Source organism: Bufo gargarizans, chromosome 3 (genome assembly GCF_014858855.1).
Source record: "Bufo gargarizans isolate SCDJY-AF-19 chromosome 3, ASM1485885v1, whole genome shotgun sequence".
Classification (NCBI taxonomy): Eukaryota; Metazoa; Chordata; class Amphibia; order Anura; family Bufonidae; genus Bufo; species Bufo gargarizans.
The window spans coordinates 188,647,089-188,664,376 of NC_058082.1; the positions used below are offsets into that span (position 1 = coordinate 188,647,089).

Consider the following 17,288-nt stretch of genomic DNA (forward strand, 5'->3'; position numbering starts at 1 on the left):
AGGTAAAATCAGATTGGTTGCTACGGGCAGCTAAGCCAGTTTTCCACTACACCAGTTTGAATAAATCTCTACTAGTTTATGAGACCAGCATATTCATGAGCAGACTGCAGACTGTGAATCACCATCCTGTAGGGTAAGCAGAAGTGGGGGCAGCATCTTCTCACGAGCATACTGGACTCATAAATGATGAGTATTAATTCAATGCTCCTAGTAGCTAAATGGCACTGTTTTAGGCCAGTTAGCTACCAGGAATATGGATCTGTACTGTAGCTGTAATATTACATAAGGCAACATATTAACCGTTTCAGGATACAGCCTATTTTTTATTTTTTTTGCATTTTTCCTCATCTGCCTTCTTTGTGTGGTAAAATTACGAAAAAATTGAAATTCTGCCAATGTTTTTGTGTTTCGTTTTTAAGGAGTTCAGTCTGAAATGGAAAACTTTTTTATGTTTTTGTCTACATAGCTGTGTGAGGGGAAAAGTAGTTTTTAATGACTTTTTGGTCACTTTTTATTCAATTTTTGGGGGGACAAGGTGACTAAAAATCGGGCAGGAATAATATTTTTATATTTTAATAGGTTAGACATTTTCTGAATTACCAATACCTGATATTCTTTTTTCTATACACTGAAAAAAAAAAAAAAAAAAAAGGGAACACTTAAATACCACATCCTAGATCTCAATGAATGAAATATTCCAGTTCCAAATCTTTATTCATTACAATAAAACATAAAGAAATTAGGTCTGGATTTGGAATAATACTCAAGTGGAAAATCTAATTTCAGGCTGATCCAACTTCAGTGCCTTAAGACAAATGCCTTAAGACAAGGAAATGAGGCACAGTAGTGTGTGTGGTCTCAGAGTGCCTGTATGACCCTCCTACAACACCTGGGCATGCTCCGGATGAGGCAGCGGATGTTGTCCTGAAGGATCTAATCCCAGACCTGGATTAAAGCCTCAGTCAACTCCTCGACAATCTGTGGTGCAACGTGGCGTTGGTGGATGGAACGAAACATGATGTCCCAGATGTGCTCGATTGGATTCAGGTCTGGGGAACAGGCAGGTCAGTCCACAGCATCAATGCCTTCATCATGCAGGAGCTGTTGACACACTTCAGCCACATGTGGCCTAGCAATGTTATGCATCAGAAGGAACCCAGGGTCCACTGCACCTGCATAAGGCCTCACAATGGGTTTAAGGATCTCATTCCGGTACCTAATGGCAGACAGGGTACCTCTGGCTAGCACTTGGAAGGCTGTGCGGCCCTCCAAAGAAATGCCTTCCCAACACTATTACTGAACCTCTGCCAAACCGGTCATGCTGGAGGATGTTGCAGGCAGCAGAACGTTCTCCACGGTGTCTCCAGACTGTCACATGTGCTCAGTATGAACCTGCTCATATCCGTGAAGAGCACAGGGCACCAATATCAAATCTTGGTGTTCTCTGGCAAATGCCAATCGCCTTGCATGGTGTTGGGCTTACATACCACCCTTATGGAGTCTGTTTCGGACAGTTTGAGCAGACACATGGATACAGTATTAGTGGCCTGCTGGAGGTCATTTTGCAGTGCTCTGGCACTGCTCCTTCTGTTCCTCTTTGCACAAAGGAGGGGGTAGCGGTCCTGCTGCTGGGTTGTTTCCCCCCTACGGACCCCTCCACGTCTCCTGGCATCTGCTCCATGCTCTGGACACTGTGCTGATAGACCCAGCTAACCTTCTTGCCACAGCTCGCATTGATGTGCCATCCTGAATGACCTGCACTACCGGGGCAACTTCTGTGGGTTGTAGACACTGCCTCATGCTACCTTTAGGCCTCTTTCACACGGGCGTCATGTTTTTTGCCCGGATAAGAGGCGGGTGCGTTGCGGGAAAATGCGCGATTTTTCCGCGCGAGTGCAAAACATTGTCATGCGTTTTGCACTCGCGTGAGAAAAATCGCGCATGTTTGGTACCCAAACCCGAACTTCTTCACAGAAGTTCGGGCTTGGGATTGATGTTCTGAAGATTGTATTATTTTCCCTTATAACATGGTTATAAGGGAAAATAATAGCATTCTGAATACTGAATGCTTAGTATAATAGTGCTGGAAGGGTTAAAAATAATAAAAAAGTTAACTCACCTTCTCCTCTTGTTCGGGTAGATGCCGGTCTGTTCTTTAGCTGTGGGCTGAATGACCTGAGGTGACGTCAGATCACATGCTCCAATCACATGGTCCATCACCATGGTGATGGATCATGTGATCTGACATCACCACAGGTCCTTCAGCCCACAGCTAAAGAACAGACCGGCATCTACCCGAACAAGAGGAGAAGGTGAGTTAACTTTTTTATTATTTTTAACCCTTCCAGTACTATTATACTAAGCATTCTGTATTCAGAATGCTATTATTTTCCCTTATAACCATGTTATAAGGGAAAATTAATACAGTGAATAGACTGTCACCTAGAACCCATGCGTGAAAATCGCACCGCATCCGCACTTGCTTGCGGATGCATGCGATTTTCACGCAACCCCATTCATTTCTATAGGGCCTGCGTTACGTGAAAAACGCACAAAGAGGAGCATGCTGCGATTTTCACACAACGCACAAGTGATGCGTGAAAATCACCGCTCGTGTGCACAGTCCCATAGAAATTAATGGGTCAGGATTCAGTGCGGGTGCAGTGCGTTCACCGCACGCATCGCACCCGCACGGAAAACTCGCCCGTGTGAAAGGGGCCTTAGAGGTGAGAGCAATGACAAAATGCAAAAGTGACAAAAAAAAAACAGCCAAAAAGGATGAGAACAGTAAAATGGCCTGTGGTCCCCACCTGCAGAACCACTCATTTATAGGGGTGTCTTGGTAATTGCCTATCATTTATACCACAACAGCAGGAGAAATTGATTCACAATCAGTGTAGTTTCATAACTGGACAGGTTGATTTCACAGAAGTGTGATTGACTTGGAGTTACATTGTGTTGTAAGTGTTCCCTTTATTTTTTTTTGAGCGCTGGGTATGTAAAATTAGGAAGTGGGGGGGGGGGGGGGATTTGAACTTTTATTTTTATTTTTATCTTTGCTGTAATTTTTTGTCCCCTTAGGAGACTTGAACATGCAATCTTCTGATCGATTGTCCCATAGACTGCAAAATAATACTATTCTTGTCTATGGAATTCTGACACTCTGCCTGAGAAGCTGTGCCTCATACACGGCTTTTCAGGCAGTTAGCCATGACAGCCCTGGGAACTTCCTCAAAGCCCGAGGTTGTCATGGGAACCAAATCGGACCCCATAGGGGTGCTGATCGGAGGACACAGGGAGCTCCCTCTGTTTAACCCTTCAGATGCCACAATCACTATTAACCGTGGCATCTGAGGGGTTAGAGGGGTTATCCAAAGAGTAAAACATGCCCCCCAATGCCCCGGCCCCTCATATATATTATACTTACCCTGCTCCCCGGCATCTGTGTTGTTCCTGTTCCCGCACTGATGCCACTACCCATTGCACATATCAAAACATCCGCCGACAGGGGAAGCAGCCAATAGCAGGCCGCAATGGGGATGAGCCTTCCTAGCATCGCAGTATATGCAGCAGTGGCCATGCAGGGATCAGGAGCAACACGAGTGCCAGGGATCTGGGTAAGTATAATCTATATGAGGGTCCTGGCATTGGGGAGGATGTTTTACACTTTGGATAACCCCTTTAAGTAACCTGGATCAGCATCATTGCCAATCCCAGTTACTGCAGCTGGGTGTATTATACAGCTTGTTCGTGTGCATGTTAGGGTTAAATGGGTTGTCCAGCTTTTACTAAGTGATGGCCTTTCCCTAGGTTAAGCCATCAACAGCTGATCAGTGGGGGTCTGGCACCCCACACTCCTTCCAATCAGCAATAGAAATCAGGGCTGGAACTACACAGCACTGTCAACTATGTAGAGTAGGGAGCTTGTTACTACAGTGCTGCTTCCACTAAGTCAATAGAAGCAGTGCTGTAGTGGCGAGCTCTGTCCACTACACAGTTAACAGAACTGTGTAGTTCTAGCACCAGAGCTACACCCAAACTGCTCATTAGCTAGTGATGGCCTACCCTGAGGATAGGCTATCACTTAATAAAAGCTGAAAGACTGCTTTAAGTTGCAAGGATTACTTAAAGGAAAAACTGTCGGCCGCTAAAGCGAGTCATTGGCTGGAGTGGTGCATGTGACCATGCCCATGGCTAGCCAGATTTAAACAATGATGGCACTGGGTGATGGAGACAGCGGAAGACCGGAGTGGCGTGGAGCAGGTAAGTATGAATCTTCATTTTCAGGAGGTAGGCTGCGGGCATTATATAAAATATAATTATTACTGGAAAACCCTTTAAGAACATGACTAATCACAATGTAACAGTGTTTAGTGTGTTTTTGAAGCAAGAAATATGAGTGAAAATATCTGCAGAAAACAAACAAATCGCCTTAAACAAGCCTGTTTCTGCCTAATATATACGGTACTAAAAGAGAAAGCTTCCCCTCGCAGTTAATCAGAGCTGACAATGTCTAGAGCAAATGATGCAAAAAGTTTTAGCCCTGTGGTCAAGTCTAGATAATAACACTAAAGTTTAGAAGCTCTGGTCTCCAATGCTTATAATTTAGTGTGACAGACTGTTGCTATGGGGGTCATAACAAAGAATATATGTTACAGTGAACTTAGTATATCTTACAAAATAGCTGACAAAATGGCAGAAAGGTTATGCTGGAGAGTCTAATATTGTCTTTGTCTTGGTAAAAGTCATCTTTCTTGAGCAAGGTGTGATGAGTAGAAATCCTGACCTCACACAGCTTATTTGAGACAAATGCTTGGCAAAAAAACTTGCCTTTTACTCAATCTAACAGGTTATGGAGTGTGATAGCAGAAAGAAATGACAATCTATTCTGAATATATTAAGCTGCTGCTTTCCGAAAACAATTTCAGGTGCAATAAAGGAAGTGATCCATAAGCCTGTAAAGGCTTCTATAACATCTAGCCCACACACTATTAATGCTACCAATCTTCTCCTTAACTCAGAATCATCACAACTGTGAATGTTAACTACTTTTTAAAAAGGAACAGTACTACAATAAAGAGCTACAGAAAATACTAGTGCATCTCATAAATCAGAATATCATCCAAAAGTTGTAAATATATATCATTTATATTCTATAATCTAAATATATTTCAGTAATTGAATTAAAAAAGTGAGACTCCTATATGGGATAGATCCATTACGCACAGAGTGATCTGTTAATGCTGATAAATATGGCTGCTGAGGCTACTGCTAGGTTCTCTATGGGGTTTAGGTCAGGTGAGTTTGCTGGCCAATCAAGCACATTGATACCGTGATTTTTAAACCAGGTATTGGTACTTTTGGCAGTGTGGGCAGGTGAACTTGAAACAGGAATGGTTCCGGATTCAATGGAGATCCTCTTTAAAACTTCTTCTTTATTTAAACATTCATTAACAGCAGACAGCCACATGGTGCACAAGACATGTTGACGCGTTTCGGGTATTGGACCCTTAGTCGTAACGTGTGGGCAGGTGCCAGGTCCTGCTGGAAAATAAAATCAGCATCTCCATAAAGTGCGTCAGCAGAAGGAATCATGAAGTTCTCTAAAATATCCTTCTAGATGGCTGTGCTGACTTTGGACTTGATATAACAAAATGGACCAGCACCAGCAGATGGAGTGGCTTCCCAAACCATCACTGACTGTGGAAACTTCACACTGGATTGGAACTTGGATTGTGCGTCTCTCCATTCTTCTTCAAGACTCTGGGACCTTTATTTGCAAAAGAAATGCAAAATTTGCTTTCATCTGAAAACAGGACTTTGAACAACTGAGCAACAGTCCAGTCCTCTTTCTCTTCAGCCCAAGTAAGATGCTTATGATCTTGTTTCTGGATCAGGAGTGGCTTGACACAAGGGATGCATCAGTTGAAGCCCATGTACTGAATACATGTGTGTGGTGGCTCTTGAAGCACTGACTTAAGCCGCAGTGAAGCTCCCCCAAATTCTTAAATGGCCTTTTCTTGACAATCCATGAAGATACAAATTAGGGTATGTTCCCCTGACAGAATTTGAAAATGTGACTATAAAATTTAGTTTTTAACCCCCCTTTTTATATTCTGACGCTTTTTTACAATGCTTTATTTTAACCAGTGGGTTTATCAATGCGATGCTAGGAAGGCTTGTCCCCGTCTGCTATTGGCTGCCCCCCCGGACACCAGATGTTTTCATCCATGCCAGGCGGAACAGGAGTGGCGCAGGTAGCGGGGAGCCAGGTAAGTAGATTCTATGAGATGAGACATTTGATAATCTCGGATAACCCTTTTAAAGAAAAAACTACATTATTTAGCTCATGGTTTTTGGTGCAGATACACACCACAAACCGCACACAAAAAAGCTTGGACATGTACCCAGCATTTTTTTGATGTTACCCATTCATTTCAATGGGAGACTCAGCGTGGATTCTGCCCCAAGATAGAGCATGCTGCTTCTTTTTTCCATGTGGAAAACAAACAAGTGCTGCTTCCTAATGAAATTAATGGGAGGCTATTTTGAGACATGTTTTGGGGCTGATTTAGAGGACAAAACGTGCCAAAAACCAGTGCCATAAATTTTTGTATGAACTGGTCCTTAAATTCCTTGACACATTGATAAACAATTAGAAATCTTAACCCCTTAGTAACCAGCCTGTTTTGGGCCTTACTGACCAAGCGTTCTTCCTTTTTTCATCGTCGCGAGCTATAACTTTTTTATTTTTCCATCTATATAGCTTTATGGGGGATTGTTTTTTGTGGGACAAGTTGTAGTTGTTAATAGCGCCATTTTGGGGTACACAACTTTCTGATTAACTTTCATTAACTCGTTCTGGGAGGGAGATGGGAAAAACAGCAATACTGCCACTGTGTTTTTACGTTATAAATTTTACGGTGTTCATTTTTTCGGTATAAGTAACATAATATCTTTATTCTCGGGGTCAGTACGATAACAGTAATACCAAATACATAGTTTTTTTACGTTTCACTACTTTTTTTGCAATAAAAACCCTTTAATAGAAAAAAATGTTTTTGCTTTGCCACTTCCCAAGACCCATAACTTTTTTATTTTTCTTTATATGGAGTTGTGTGAGAGTTTTATTTTTGGGGGACAACTTGTATTTTTTATTGGTATCATTTTGGAGTAAATGGCGCTTTTTGATTGCTTGTTATTACGTTTTATGGTGGCAACTAAGAATAAATTAGCAATTCTGTTTTTTTTTTTTTTATGGTGTTCACCCAAGGGAATAATTTACGTGATATTTATGTAGTACGGGTCGTTACGGATGCCGCAATACCAAACATAAGGGGGAATTTTTTTTTATTTTTTTTTTACATTGAAAAGCGTATTTTCAATGAAAAAAAAAGCATAATTTTTTAATGGGATTTTTTTTTATTGAATAAATAAGTTATTTTTTCTTTTTACCACTTAATAGTTCCACAAGGTGACTATAACAGACAGCTTTTTGATTGCATTTTAATGGCAATGCTATTGTGACACTGACCAGCAGGCTGAGCCACAGAGGCGCAGCATGCTGGAACTTACTCAAGGCTGGTCTGGGGCCTACATTAAACCCCAGGCAGCCTTCACACACATCGGCAACCCGCAATTGCACTTGCGGGGTGCAGATGGGAGACAGAGGGAGTCTGCTTCCTCTGTCAACACTTTACATGCGGCGGGCACCATTGTCCGCGGCATGTAAAGTGTTAAACAGCCCGTCTCGGCACTGCCGATCCGAGCAGGGCAGCAGCTTCCATGTGAAAAAAAGGCGGCCCAGCCTAAGGCCCATTAGTGACCGCCGTAAAAACACGTATGGGTGGTCACTAAGCGGTTAAAGGGGTATTCCAGCCTCTAACCCATTTTAATTAGGCCCTGGACAGTGTTGTACATAAAGTAAAAAATGCACTCGTCTGCTCCTCATTGCTCAGTTTCAGTGCGGAGACTCCGATTCACACATCTTCTGATTGCTGGTGTGTCTCTTCTGGGTTATGTACAGCTTGGGGACATGTCATTGCTGAGGCCAGTGAACGCCTGCAGTGGTACACATTCTCTCCAGAGATTTTTACATGCTCGGGACCAGAAAAAGCACAAACTGGAGCATCAGCACTGGAACAAAGCGGTGGGGAGTAGGCAAGTGCATTTTTTTTTACATTAAAGTACAATATTGAACAGGGCCTAATTAAACTGAGGTTTTGGGCTGGAAAATGCCAGGCCAGTTTCTCACAGGCAAAAGTGCTGGCCCAAATGCCAGTCTAAAGATCAGAACTGAAAGCCTAGCTCAATAATGTAGCATAAATGTGCCTGTATTATGGTTTTGTGAAACTGGACTAAAATAAAGTTCATGTCATGATGTATCAGATACAACCGAACATGTAACATGGTCTTGGAGTAAATTTGTGGGAAGTGTCTTCCAGTCCTGTTGAGGACACATAACTGAACTAAGGAATAGAATGCAGATCGACAGAAAAATATGGAAATATACATAGCACTATGGATTTTGCTATATTTGTAAAAAAGCAGTTTCCACAGCAGAAAACGTAACTAAACTACTAAGCTATGTAAACTACTGGGGGCACGTTAAGGGGCTATCTAAAATAATTTTTGGCACTATACTATAGGGGACTCTTTAAGCTACTGGGGGCACTATAAGGGGCATTTCAATTACAGGGGGCACTATATGGGCATGTAAGCTGCTGGGGGCATTATAGAAGGGCCTTGTTATTTCTGGGGGCACCATATGGGAGCATTATAATTACCGGGGGCACTATAAAGTGGACTTATTACTTCTGGAAGGACTACTGAAGGTACTATGAGAAAAATTATTTCTATTATGAGGAACTTTTACTTCTACTGTGGGTATTATTGGGGGTGTTATTATTATGTGGCACAATATGGAGGGCACTACTGCTAACGGGGGTACTTTCTGGAGCATTATCACGGTTTGGACACTATTACTAATGAGGGCACTCTGGGAAAGCATTATTATTATGAGAGGGATTTTAGGGAGAAATGTTACTGTGGGTGGCCTACATATATGATGAAGGAAGATGAGGAAAGAGAAAATCTACGTCACACTGGATTTAAGATGTATGTGGAGCTGCATCCTCTTGTATATTTGGTAGTGGTGAATGTAATGTCCATCCAAAAATGTCTCACCCGTTTCTTCGGCGCCATTCTATGCAGCTCTGGTCTGTTAAACTGCAGTGGATACTTGCCAGTATATGGCTTGTTACTGCTGCAGCCAATTACCAATCAGTGATTGACTACAGTGGTGACATGTTATATACCTGCACATCAGTCTGTACATCACCGACACAGTGACAGTTATGCACACTGCCCTGTTATATCACTGCCAGTCTTTGTTTCCATGGCCGCAGCAATGGTGCCAGCCCGTCCCATGCATCATCACTGCAGCAATATAGACAAAGCACTCAGACTTGAATGGCGGGGTATGTAACAGCTGAGAATTGTTGATTTTTTTTTTTCCCATATGCTGCTGCCATATTTTATTTTTAACTACTGGGCAACCCATTTTATTATGGGGTGTTTGTGATTCAAGGGCATTGTCAGGATGTGGAATAGGGGCATGTCCTCTAAAAAGGAGCGGGTGTATGTCGGTAAAAAATTTGGTCTGTCCATGAATTTTGGGGGTTGGTAATCCTGGCTTCAATCCTGAATTTGCTCTGCAGCTACACACTATCCCAAATGATAATCTGTGGAGCCACTGCATGCAACAGTCTGTCAGCCCTAGTAGCGACACGAGGGGCACTAGCAGCTCAGTAGTATGTGCAGGACATCTACATGTGTTGCCTCTCATGGCAGGGCTTCCAACTGCTATTTTTAGCAGGGCAAAACTCACTTAGACACAGCAAAGGCATCCTACGATGGCCAGATTATCAACAATTGAAACATAGAATGTGTCGGCAGATAAGAACTATTTGGCCCATCTAGTCTGCCCAATATACTGAATACTATGGATAGCCCCTGGCCCTATCTTATATGAAGGATGGCCTTATGCCTATCCCATGCATGCTTAAACTCCTTCACTGTATTTGCATCTGCCACTTCTGCAGGAAGGCTATTCCATGCATCCACTACTCTCTCAGTAAAGTAATACTTCCTGATATTACTTTTAAACCTTTGCCCCTCTAATTTAAAACTATGTCCTCTTGTAGCAGTTTTTCTTCTTTTAAATATTCTCTCCTCTTTTACCTTGTTGATTCCCTTTATGTATTTAAAGTTTCTATCATATCCCCTCTGTCTCGTCTTTCTTCCAAGCTATACATGTAAAGGTCCTTTAATCTTTCCTGGTAAGTTTTATCCTGCAATCCATGTACCAGTTTAGTAGCTCTTCTCTGAACTCTCTCCAAAGTATCAATATCCTTCTGGAGATATGGATCTCCAGTACTGAGCACAATACTCCAAATGAGGTCTCACTAGTGCTCTGTAGAGCGGCATGAGAACCTCCCTCTTTCTACTGGTAATGCCTCTCCCTATACACCCAAGCATTCTGCTAGCATTTCCTGCTGCTCTAGGACATTGTCTGCATTGAGAATTTAGGGGACCACTTGGGCCACCAGCTGCCTGCAAGTGTGCAGGATCTACACAAGCCCAGCTGCAACATCTGTCGGCATATGTGCCGCAGGAAACTATACAGAACCTGTATGCCCAACCCTATCTCCTCTTGTAATCAGTCTAGAGCCTGCCCCAACATAGTACTAGAGCCTCCTGTTAATTGAACAGTTTTCCCCAATAAGCTTATTGAACATAGTTATCACTTACATCATTACATTCACACATAGAAAGCTGCATTCAATTCCAACAAATCCTCATTGATGCCTTTTTCTTTATGTCAGTGAGTGTATACAGTAAAGTAATAGTGATGGCTAAACGTTTGTAAGTAAAAAAAAAAAAAATAATTACTAAGATACTGGCATCTCTCCATTCCATCAAGATAGCTATTTTTTGCAAAAGTACGTGCAGCCACGTTTGATAAGCAAGTTAGCTGCAGGGGCCATCAAAAGTACAAATAGACCATTTACTGTATCTTGTATATAGGAAGAACAGAAGTGTTGGTGACTGCATCAAGACGGAACTTTATTGTAATTGAATTCCTGCAAGTCTCTTGTAATACTAAGTCCCAGCAGTGGGGGAACTCCTGCATTACTGAAGGAGAACTGCTTGCCAATTTCATCTGTGTTTTTGGCGTATACAGAAGGCAGCTATTGTTTCTTTTATGCAGTAGGATGTGCAGACAGACAACTGTCTCTGTAGCATCAGCTAAAGGAGCGGCTACCCTGTGAGTCAATGTTTCACCCATTAACTGGCCTTCCAACATAGAGCCTTGTGGAGTAGGAGAGCTACCTGCAGGCATCTGTTCTAGGGTTCAGTATGGAATAGGGTACTTGGGGTGTCTTGCTGAGAGACCTTTGACGTAGATCTAATAAGGTACTGCAGAGAAGGCCATAGCTGGCTTAGGGAGTCTTATAGCCAGGCAATCCTCCATGAGATAAGGGTTCTGTATATTCTTTTATTCCCCCAATGAGCACTGCCTGAGCTATAATACTCCCTATATCATATGTGGCGAAGTACTTCCCTCCAGATCAGTGAAGGGTCAAAGAAAATAACATAAAAGTGTAGAACCTTCAAAAAGATGAGGCATTTAAAATAAAATTTGCTAAAGCTAAATTCGTTATTCAATTGCAGTTCTGCGCTGGAAACAGGCGTTTCAGTCAGTATAGTAAAGGAATTTCACTGGAAATAGAGCTCCATTAAATAAGACATAAAAAAAAAAATGTAACTAATAAATTCACCTAGAATCAAAGGACACATGCCAGGGAGCTTACTACAAGGTTGGTGTCGGCCCTCCATCCACACCGTACAGTAGAACATTAAGCAATAGAAATTAGTAGCACTGTACCATGTGTTTCACAGCTTTAGCAAGCAGTTGTCTCCCAGCTGGCTTGTCAAAGTCAGCAATAATCCAGATGGTGACTGCATAAATGACATCCTCATCTGAAAATAACAAATTCCACAGTCTAAGCATTTCACTGTTGGCATCATTAACATTACGCACTACACAAATAAGAGATTATTATTTAACATGCTCAAAATAAAAATACATTTACAAGCAAAGAATAGACAGAGAAATGCAATGGCAATAATCAAATCAAAACATTTACAAGGTTTTAAATCACCAATACTGAGAAAATACACCCCAAAGAGATATTCAAATCCAGAGCATCGTTACGCATTATTGAGGCCTACATATACTGCATCATTACGCGGAGCATTCCAGACATACAAGAATGAGGCCATAACTCTCAAGTGAAAATAATAGAAAAACCGTCACCCGCTTTCTCCATTTTATACAAATGTTCCTGACAGTTCGGATGGTCTACTTCAGGAAAAGAGCTTTTTTGATCATCATAACACGCTGCTGGCGGAGGCTTCCGCCTAGCAGTGTTGCTGGTGAAGTCACCGGCTCTGATGGGGGGGGGGGGTTTAGCGCTGCCCTAGCCATTTTACAGGCTAGGGCAGCGCTAAAGCCCGCCCATTAGTGCCAGTGATGTCACCGGGCGGAAGCCTCCATCTAGCAGTCCCTATGGAGAACCCGGTACGTCACTGGATCTCAATAAAATGCCTTTGCCCTAAGCAATCCAGTGCCGGGAAAATGAGAGCAACGGAGGATGAAATGCTCTGATGCTCATTACACAGGGGGGCTGCCTGGGTGAAATTCAGCTCTGAACCTGGACAACCCCTTTAAAGGGAATGTGTCACTGAGAATTTTTTCTGCCAGTCAAAACCAGATAAGGACATATAATCTTTTATGTTTTATTTTCAGATTATAGACTTTTTTTTTTTTAACCTATTTCCGGAGCATGATTATGGGATGTTTGTTAACAGCATTTCGAGCTATGCTTTACAGCACACACAATGGTTTTGGCTGACAAGAACTGATGGAAATAACTGACCAAATAAGAAATGTAACAACTAACTGACCTCCTGACGAAGCCTCTCCAGGTGAAACGTACGTCGAGGTGCAGCCTTTGGTCACACGCTCTGGGTCCGGCATACCATGGGTAATACATGTTTTGTTGTTTTGCTCAGTTAGTTGGTACATTTATTTTTATATCTCTATCACCACCTGCACTTGGCACACTTGCCTCTGTCTGTATTGTACAGTTCAATGGCTATGTGCATACCTTATGCGGCCATCCCAAGTTTTTGGGTGGGCTACTTTGCCTTGTGCTATTTGTACATTTTTTCATTTATCTTTCTGTGCATGCAACATACATACCAGTACATGTTACTTTGAGTGAACCTACAGTTCTCACAATTTTCATGCTGATGTATACCTAGGGCTGTGACCTCTTTTCCCTGCCAGCTGGGTGTTTGGGAGAGAGGTTGTATCTGACCTCCTTACATGAGGTCTCCCCCCCTCCTGTACACTTGTGCCTTATGTTTCATATATTGTTTGTTATGTGATCATGTCTCAATAAATTACATATACAGGTCCTTCTAAAAAAAATTGCATATTGTGATAAAGTTCATTATTTTCTGTAATGTACTGATAAACATTAGACTTTCATATATTTTAGATTCATTACACACCAACTGAAGTAGTTCAAGCCTTTTATTGTTTTAATATTGATGATTTTGGCATACAGCTCATGAAAACCCAAAATTCCTATCTAAAAAAATTAGCATATCATGAAAAGGTTCTCTAAACGAGCTATTAACCTAATCATCTGAATCAACTAATTAACTCTAAACACCTGCAAAAGATTCCTGAGGCTTTTAAAAACTCCCAGCCTGGTTCATTACTCAAAACCGCAATCATGGGTAAGACTGCCGACCTGACTGCTGTCCAGAAGGCCATCATTGACACCCTCAAGCAAGAGGGTAAGACACAGAAAGAAATTTCTGAACGAATAGGCTGTTCCCAGAGTGCTGTATCAAGGCACCTCAGTGGGAAGTCTGTGGGAAGGAAAAAGTGTGGCAGAAAACGCTGCACAACGAGAAGAGGTGACCGGACCCTGAGGAAGATTGTGGAGAAGGACCGATTCCAGACCTTGGGGGACCTGCGGAAGCAGTGGACTGAGTCTGGAGTAGAAACATCCAGAGCCACCGTGTACAGGCGTGTGCAGGAAATGGGCTACAGGTGCCGCATTCCCCAGGTCAAGCCACTTTTGAACCAGAAACAGCAGCAGAAGCGCCTGACCTGGGCTACAGAGAAGCAGCACTGGACTGTTGCATGTAATTCAGAAATCAAGGTGCCAGAGTCTGGAGGAAGACTGGGGAGAGGGAAATGCCAAAATGCCTGAAGTCCAGTGTCAAGTACCCACAGTCAGTCATGGTCTGGGGTGCCATGTCAGCTGCTGGTGTTGGTCCACTGTGTTTTATCAAGGGCAGGGTCAATGCAGCTAGCTATCAGGAGATTTTGGAGCACTTCATGCTTCCATCTGCTGAAAAGCTTTATGGAGATGAAGATTTCATTTTTCAGCACGACCTGGCACCTGCTCACAGTGCCAAAACCACTGGTAAATGGTTTACTGACCATGGTATTACTGTGCTCAATTGGCCTGCCAACTCTCCTGACCTGAACCCCATAGAGAATCTGTGGGATATTGGGAAGAGAGAGTTGAGAGACGCAAGACCCAACACTCTGGATGAGCTTAAGGCCGCTATCGAAGCATCCTGGGCCTCCATAACACCTCAGCAGTGCCACAGGCTGATTGCCTCCATGCCACGCCGCATTGAAGCAGTGATTTCTGCAAAAGGATTCCCGACCAAGTATTGAGTGCATAACTGAACATAATTATTTGAAGGTTGACTTTTTTTGTATTAAAAACACTTTTCTTTTATTGGTCGGATGAAATATGCTAATTTTTAGAGATAGGAAATTTGGGTTTTCATGAGCTGTATGCCAAAATCATCAATATTAAAACAATAAAAGGCTTGAACTACTTCAGTTGGTGTGTAATGAATCTAAAATATATGAAAGTCTAATGTTTATCAGTACATTACAGAAAATAATGAACTTTATCACAATATGCAATTTTTTTTAGAAGGACCTGTATTTTATATGTGTGTCTCCCACTTTTCTTTGGGGTTACTGGTTTTTTTTTTGGGTTGGCTCAGCCCTATGAGAGAACTGCCTATTCTTGTCCGCGACAAGAATAGGACATGCCCCATCTATTTTGCAGGGCCGCGGAGCAGAACTACGAATGAGCCCTAATGATGATAAACCTTTGTAAATGACATACCTTCTTTTGTAGCATATTTCATATTTTCAGAAACAACAGCACTCTTGTCTTGAGAATCCAGATAAGAAAATGTTTCGTAATCCTGCAAACTGTAGGTAGCTACAGCAGAAACCACAAATGAAATCAATTACTAAATCGAAAAATAAATCAATTGCTATGCAAAGAGCATTCACACTTCACAACAGAATTGCGCCAGCAATGAGGATGAAACTGCGCCAACATAAATATCACATCAGTTTTCAACAACGCTTCATTGTTAATGGCCGCACGGTTAACTGCCTTTTAGCTGTATCTACCATTAACAGTGAAACTACACTGAGCTGCAGTCAATCCGAACAACACTCTGATCCACACGTTGGGGCGGTTTCAGCCACATTAGAGGTTAACCTCATCCACAGAGTGTCTGCAATGAGTGAACAAAGAATTAACGTGACCGTGCACATTCCATCTACATCAGCCAAACCCTTCCCAACGGCTTGAGTCAAAGGAAATAAAGATCAGGTACATTGGATTTAAACTGCCCGATCCTTTTGTCCTCATAAGATAAGGCTTTCTCCACTCTCCTCTGGAAGCTCAGCTAAACCTAGGACGCATATGTATGCAGTGTCGGACTGGGGTGTCTAGGGCCCACCAGTAAAATGCATTTTGGGGGTCCACCGTATGGATACATTCAAATATTACCTGCTCACACAGCAGCAAGATGCTACCAGATGACTGAATATGGGGGTCCCTGCAGCAGCTTTGAGAAGGTAGGTCCTGGGGAAAAGAGGACACTGGCTAGCTTTCCTCTATACCTAGAAGTCATCTCAGCTCTGATCGTGTCTATAATAATAAACTGGGGAGTTTCTTTAATAATCTATGAAGTTTTTTTATATGACCATAGGCTGGTTGAGGTGCTGTACATTGAATATATGTATGTAGTGCAGTAAGTCTACTGTGTTATGTGCCACTTGTGCAGTGGTGGGAGACTAGGGGCCCACCGGGGGATTCCCCTGTACCCCTGTGGGCCAGTCCAAGCCTGTATGTATGCTACTACTAAGAAGCAACTGCAAGCCCGATGCAGTACTTAAATTGAAGGTACTTAAAGGCTATGTACACATGTGCACCATTTTGAGTCTAAGCTTCTTATTTAAAAATGAAAAAAGCAACCCTGCAAACTATTCAGATTTTATTTTTCGTGACTATGTCTTCAAAGTACAAACCAACTCAGGGGCGTGACTCTTGAGTACTGAAGTGTTTCCATGATTCCCTTTTAGCATACTAAAAAGAGCAGACAAAGGTATGGAAGTAACATATGCCTGCAATTTCTCTATATATGTAGCCTGCATATGCAATGTACATATTCTTTAGGCAGGGATGCATAATTCAATCCCAAGGCTTGCAATAAAACTTAACCCTTTCAGTACCAGGCCACTTTTCACCTTAAATCCCAGGCCGATTTTTGCAAATCTGACATGTATCACTTTATGTGGTAATAACTTTGGAACGCTTTTACTTATCCAAGCCATTCAGAGATTGTTTTCTCGTGACACATTGTAGTTCAAGACCGTGGTAAATTTCTGTCGATATATTTCACCTTTATTTATAAAATAATCAAAAATTTACCAAAAATGTATCTGCTTCTAAGACAGATAGTAATACCTCATAAAATGGTTAGCAATCAACATTCCCCACATGTCTGTTTTATGCTGGCACAAATGTAAATGGTATTTTATCTGTTTAAAGAGGACCTTTCACCTAAAAAAAAAAAGTAAACTAAGACCATAGCTTTACTTACATGCCCCCATGAAGTGTTGATCGTTTTTTCTTTTTTCAAACTGTGCCCCCGTTTGTCCGCTATGCCCCCCCGGAATAATTCCCGCCGTCTATGGTAATGAGCCAGCCTCAAATGGGCTGGCTTTAAAAGTTCTCCTCGGCGTGCCTTCTCTCTTCTCCCTGGCACGGAGCGCATCCAATCAGCGCGCTCCGCTCTTAGCCGGATAGACGAAA

General features: G+C 42.3%; 1 protein-coding gene across 3 annotated transcripts in view; it reads right to left on the bottom strand.

The window, feature by feature from the left end:
• The window catches only part of UGGT2 (UDP-glucose glycoprotein glucosyltransferase 2), a 421,287-nt gene that overhangs the window by 203,580 nt on the left and 200,419 nt on the right, over window positions 1-17,288 (bottom strand). For all 3 annotated transcript variants that reach the window (XM_044284938.1, XM_044284937.1, XM_044284939.1), the window contains exons 19-20: window positions 15,300-15,398; window positions 11,951-12,045 (exon numbers count right to left, since the gene is read on the bottom strand). In XM_044284938.1, the coding sequence (XP_044140873.1) occupies window positions 11,951-12,045; window positions 15,300-15,398 (194 nt within the window). The remainder of the gene's footprint in view (window positions 1-11,950; window positions 12,046-15,299; window positions 15,399-17,288) is intronic.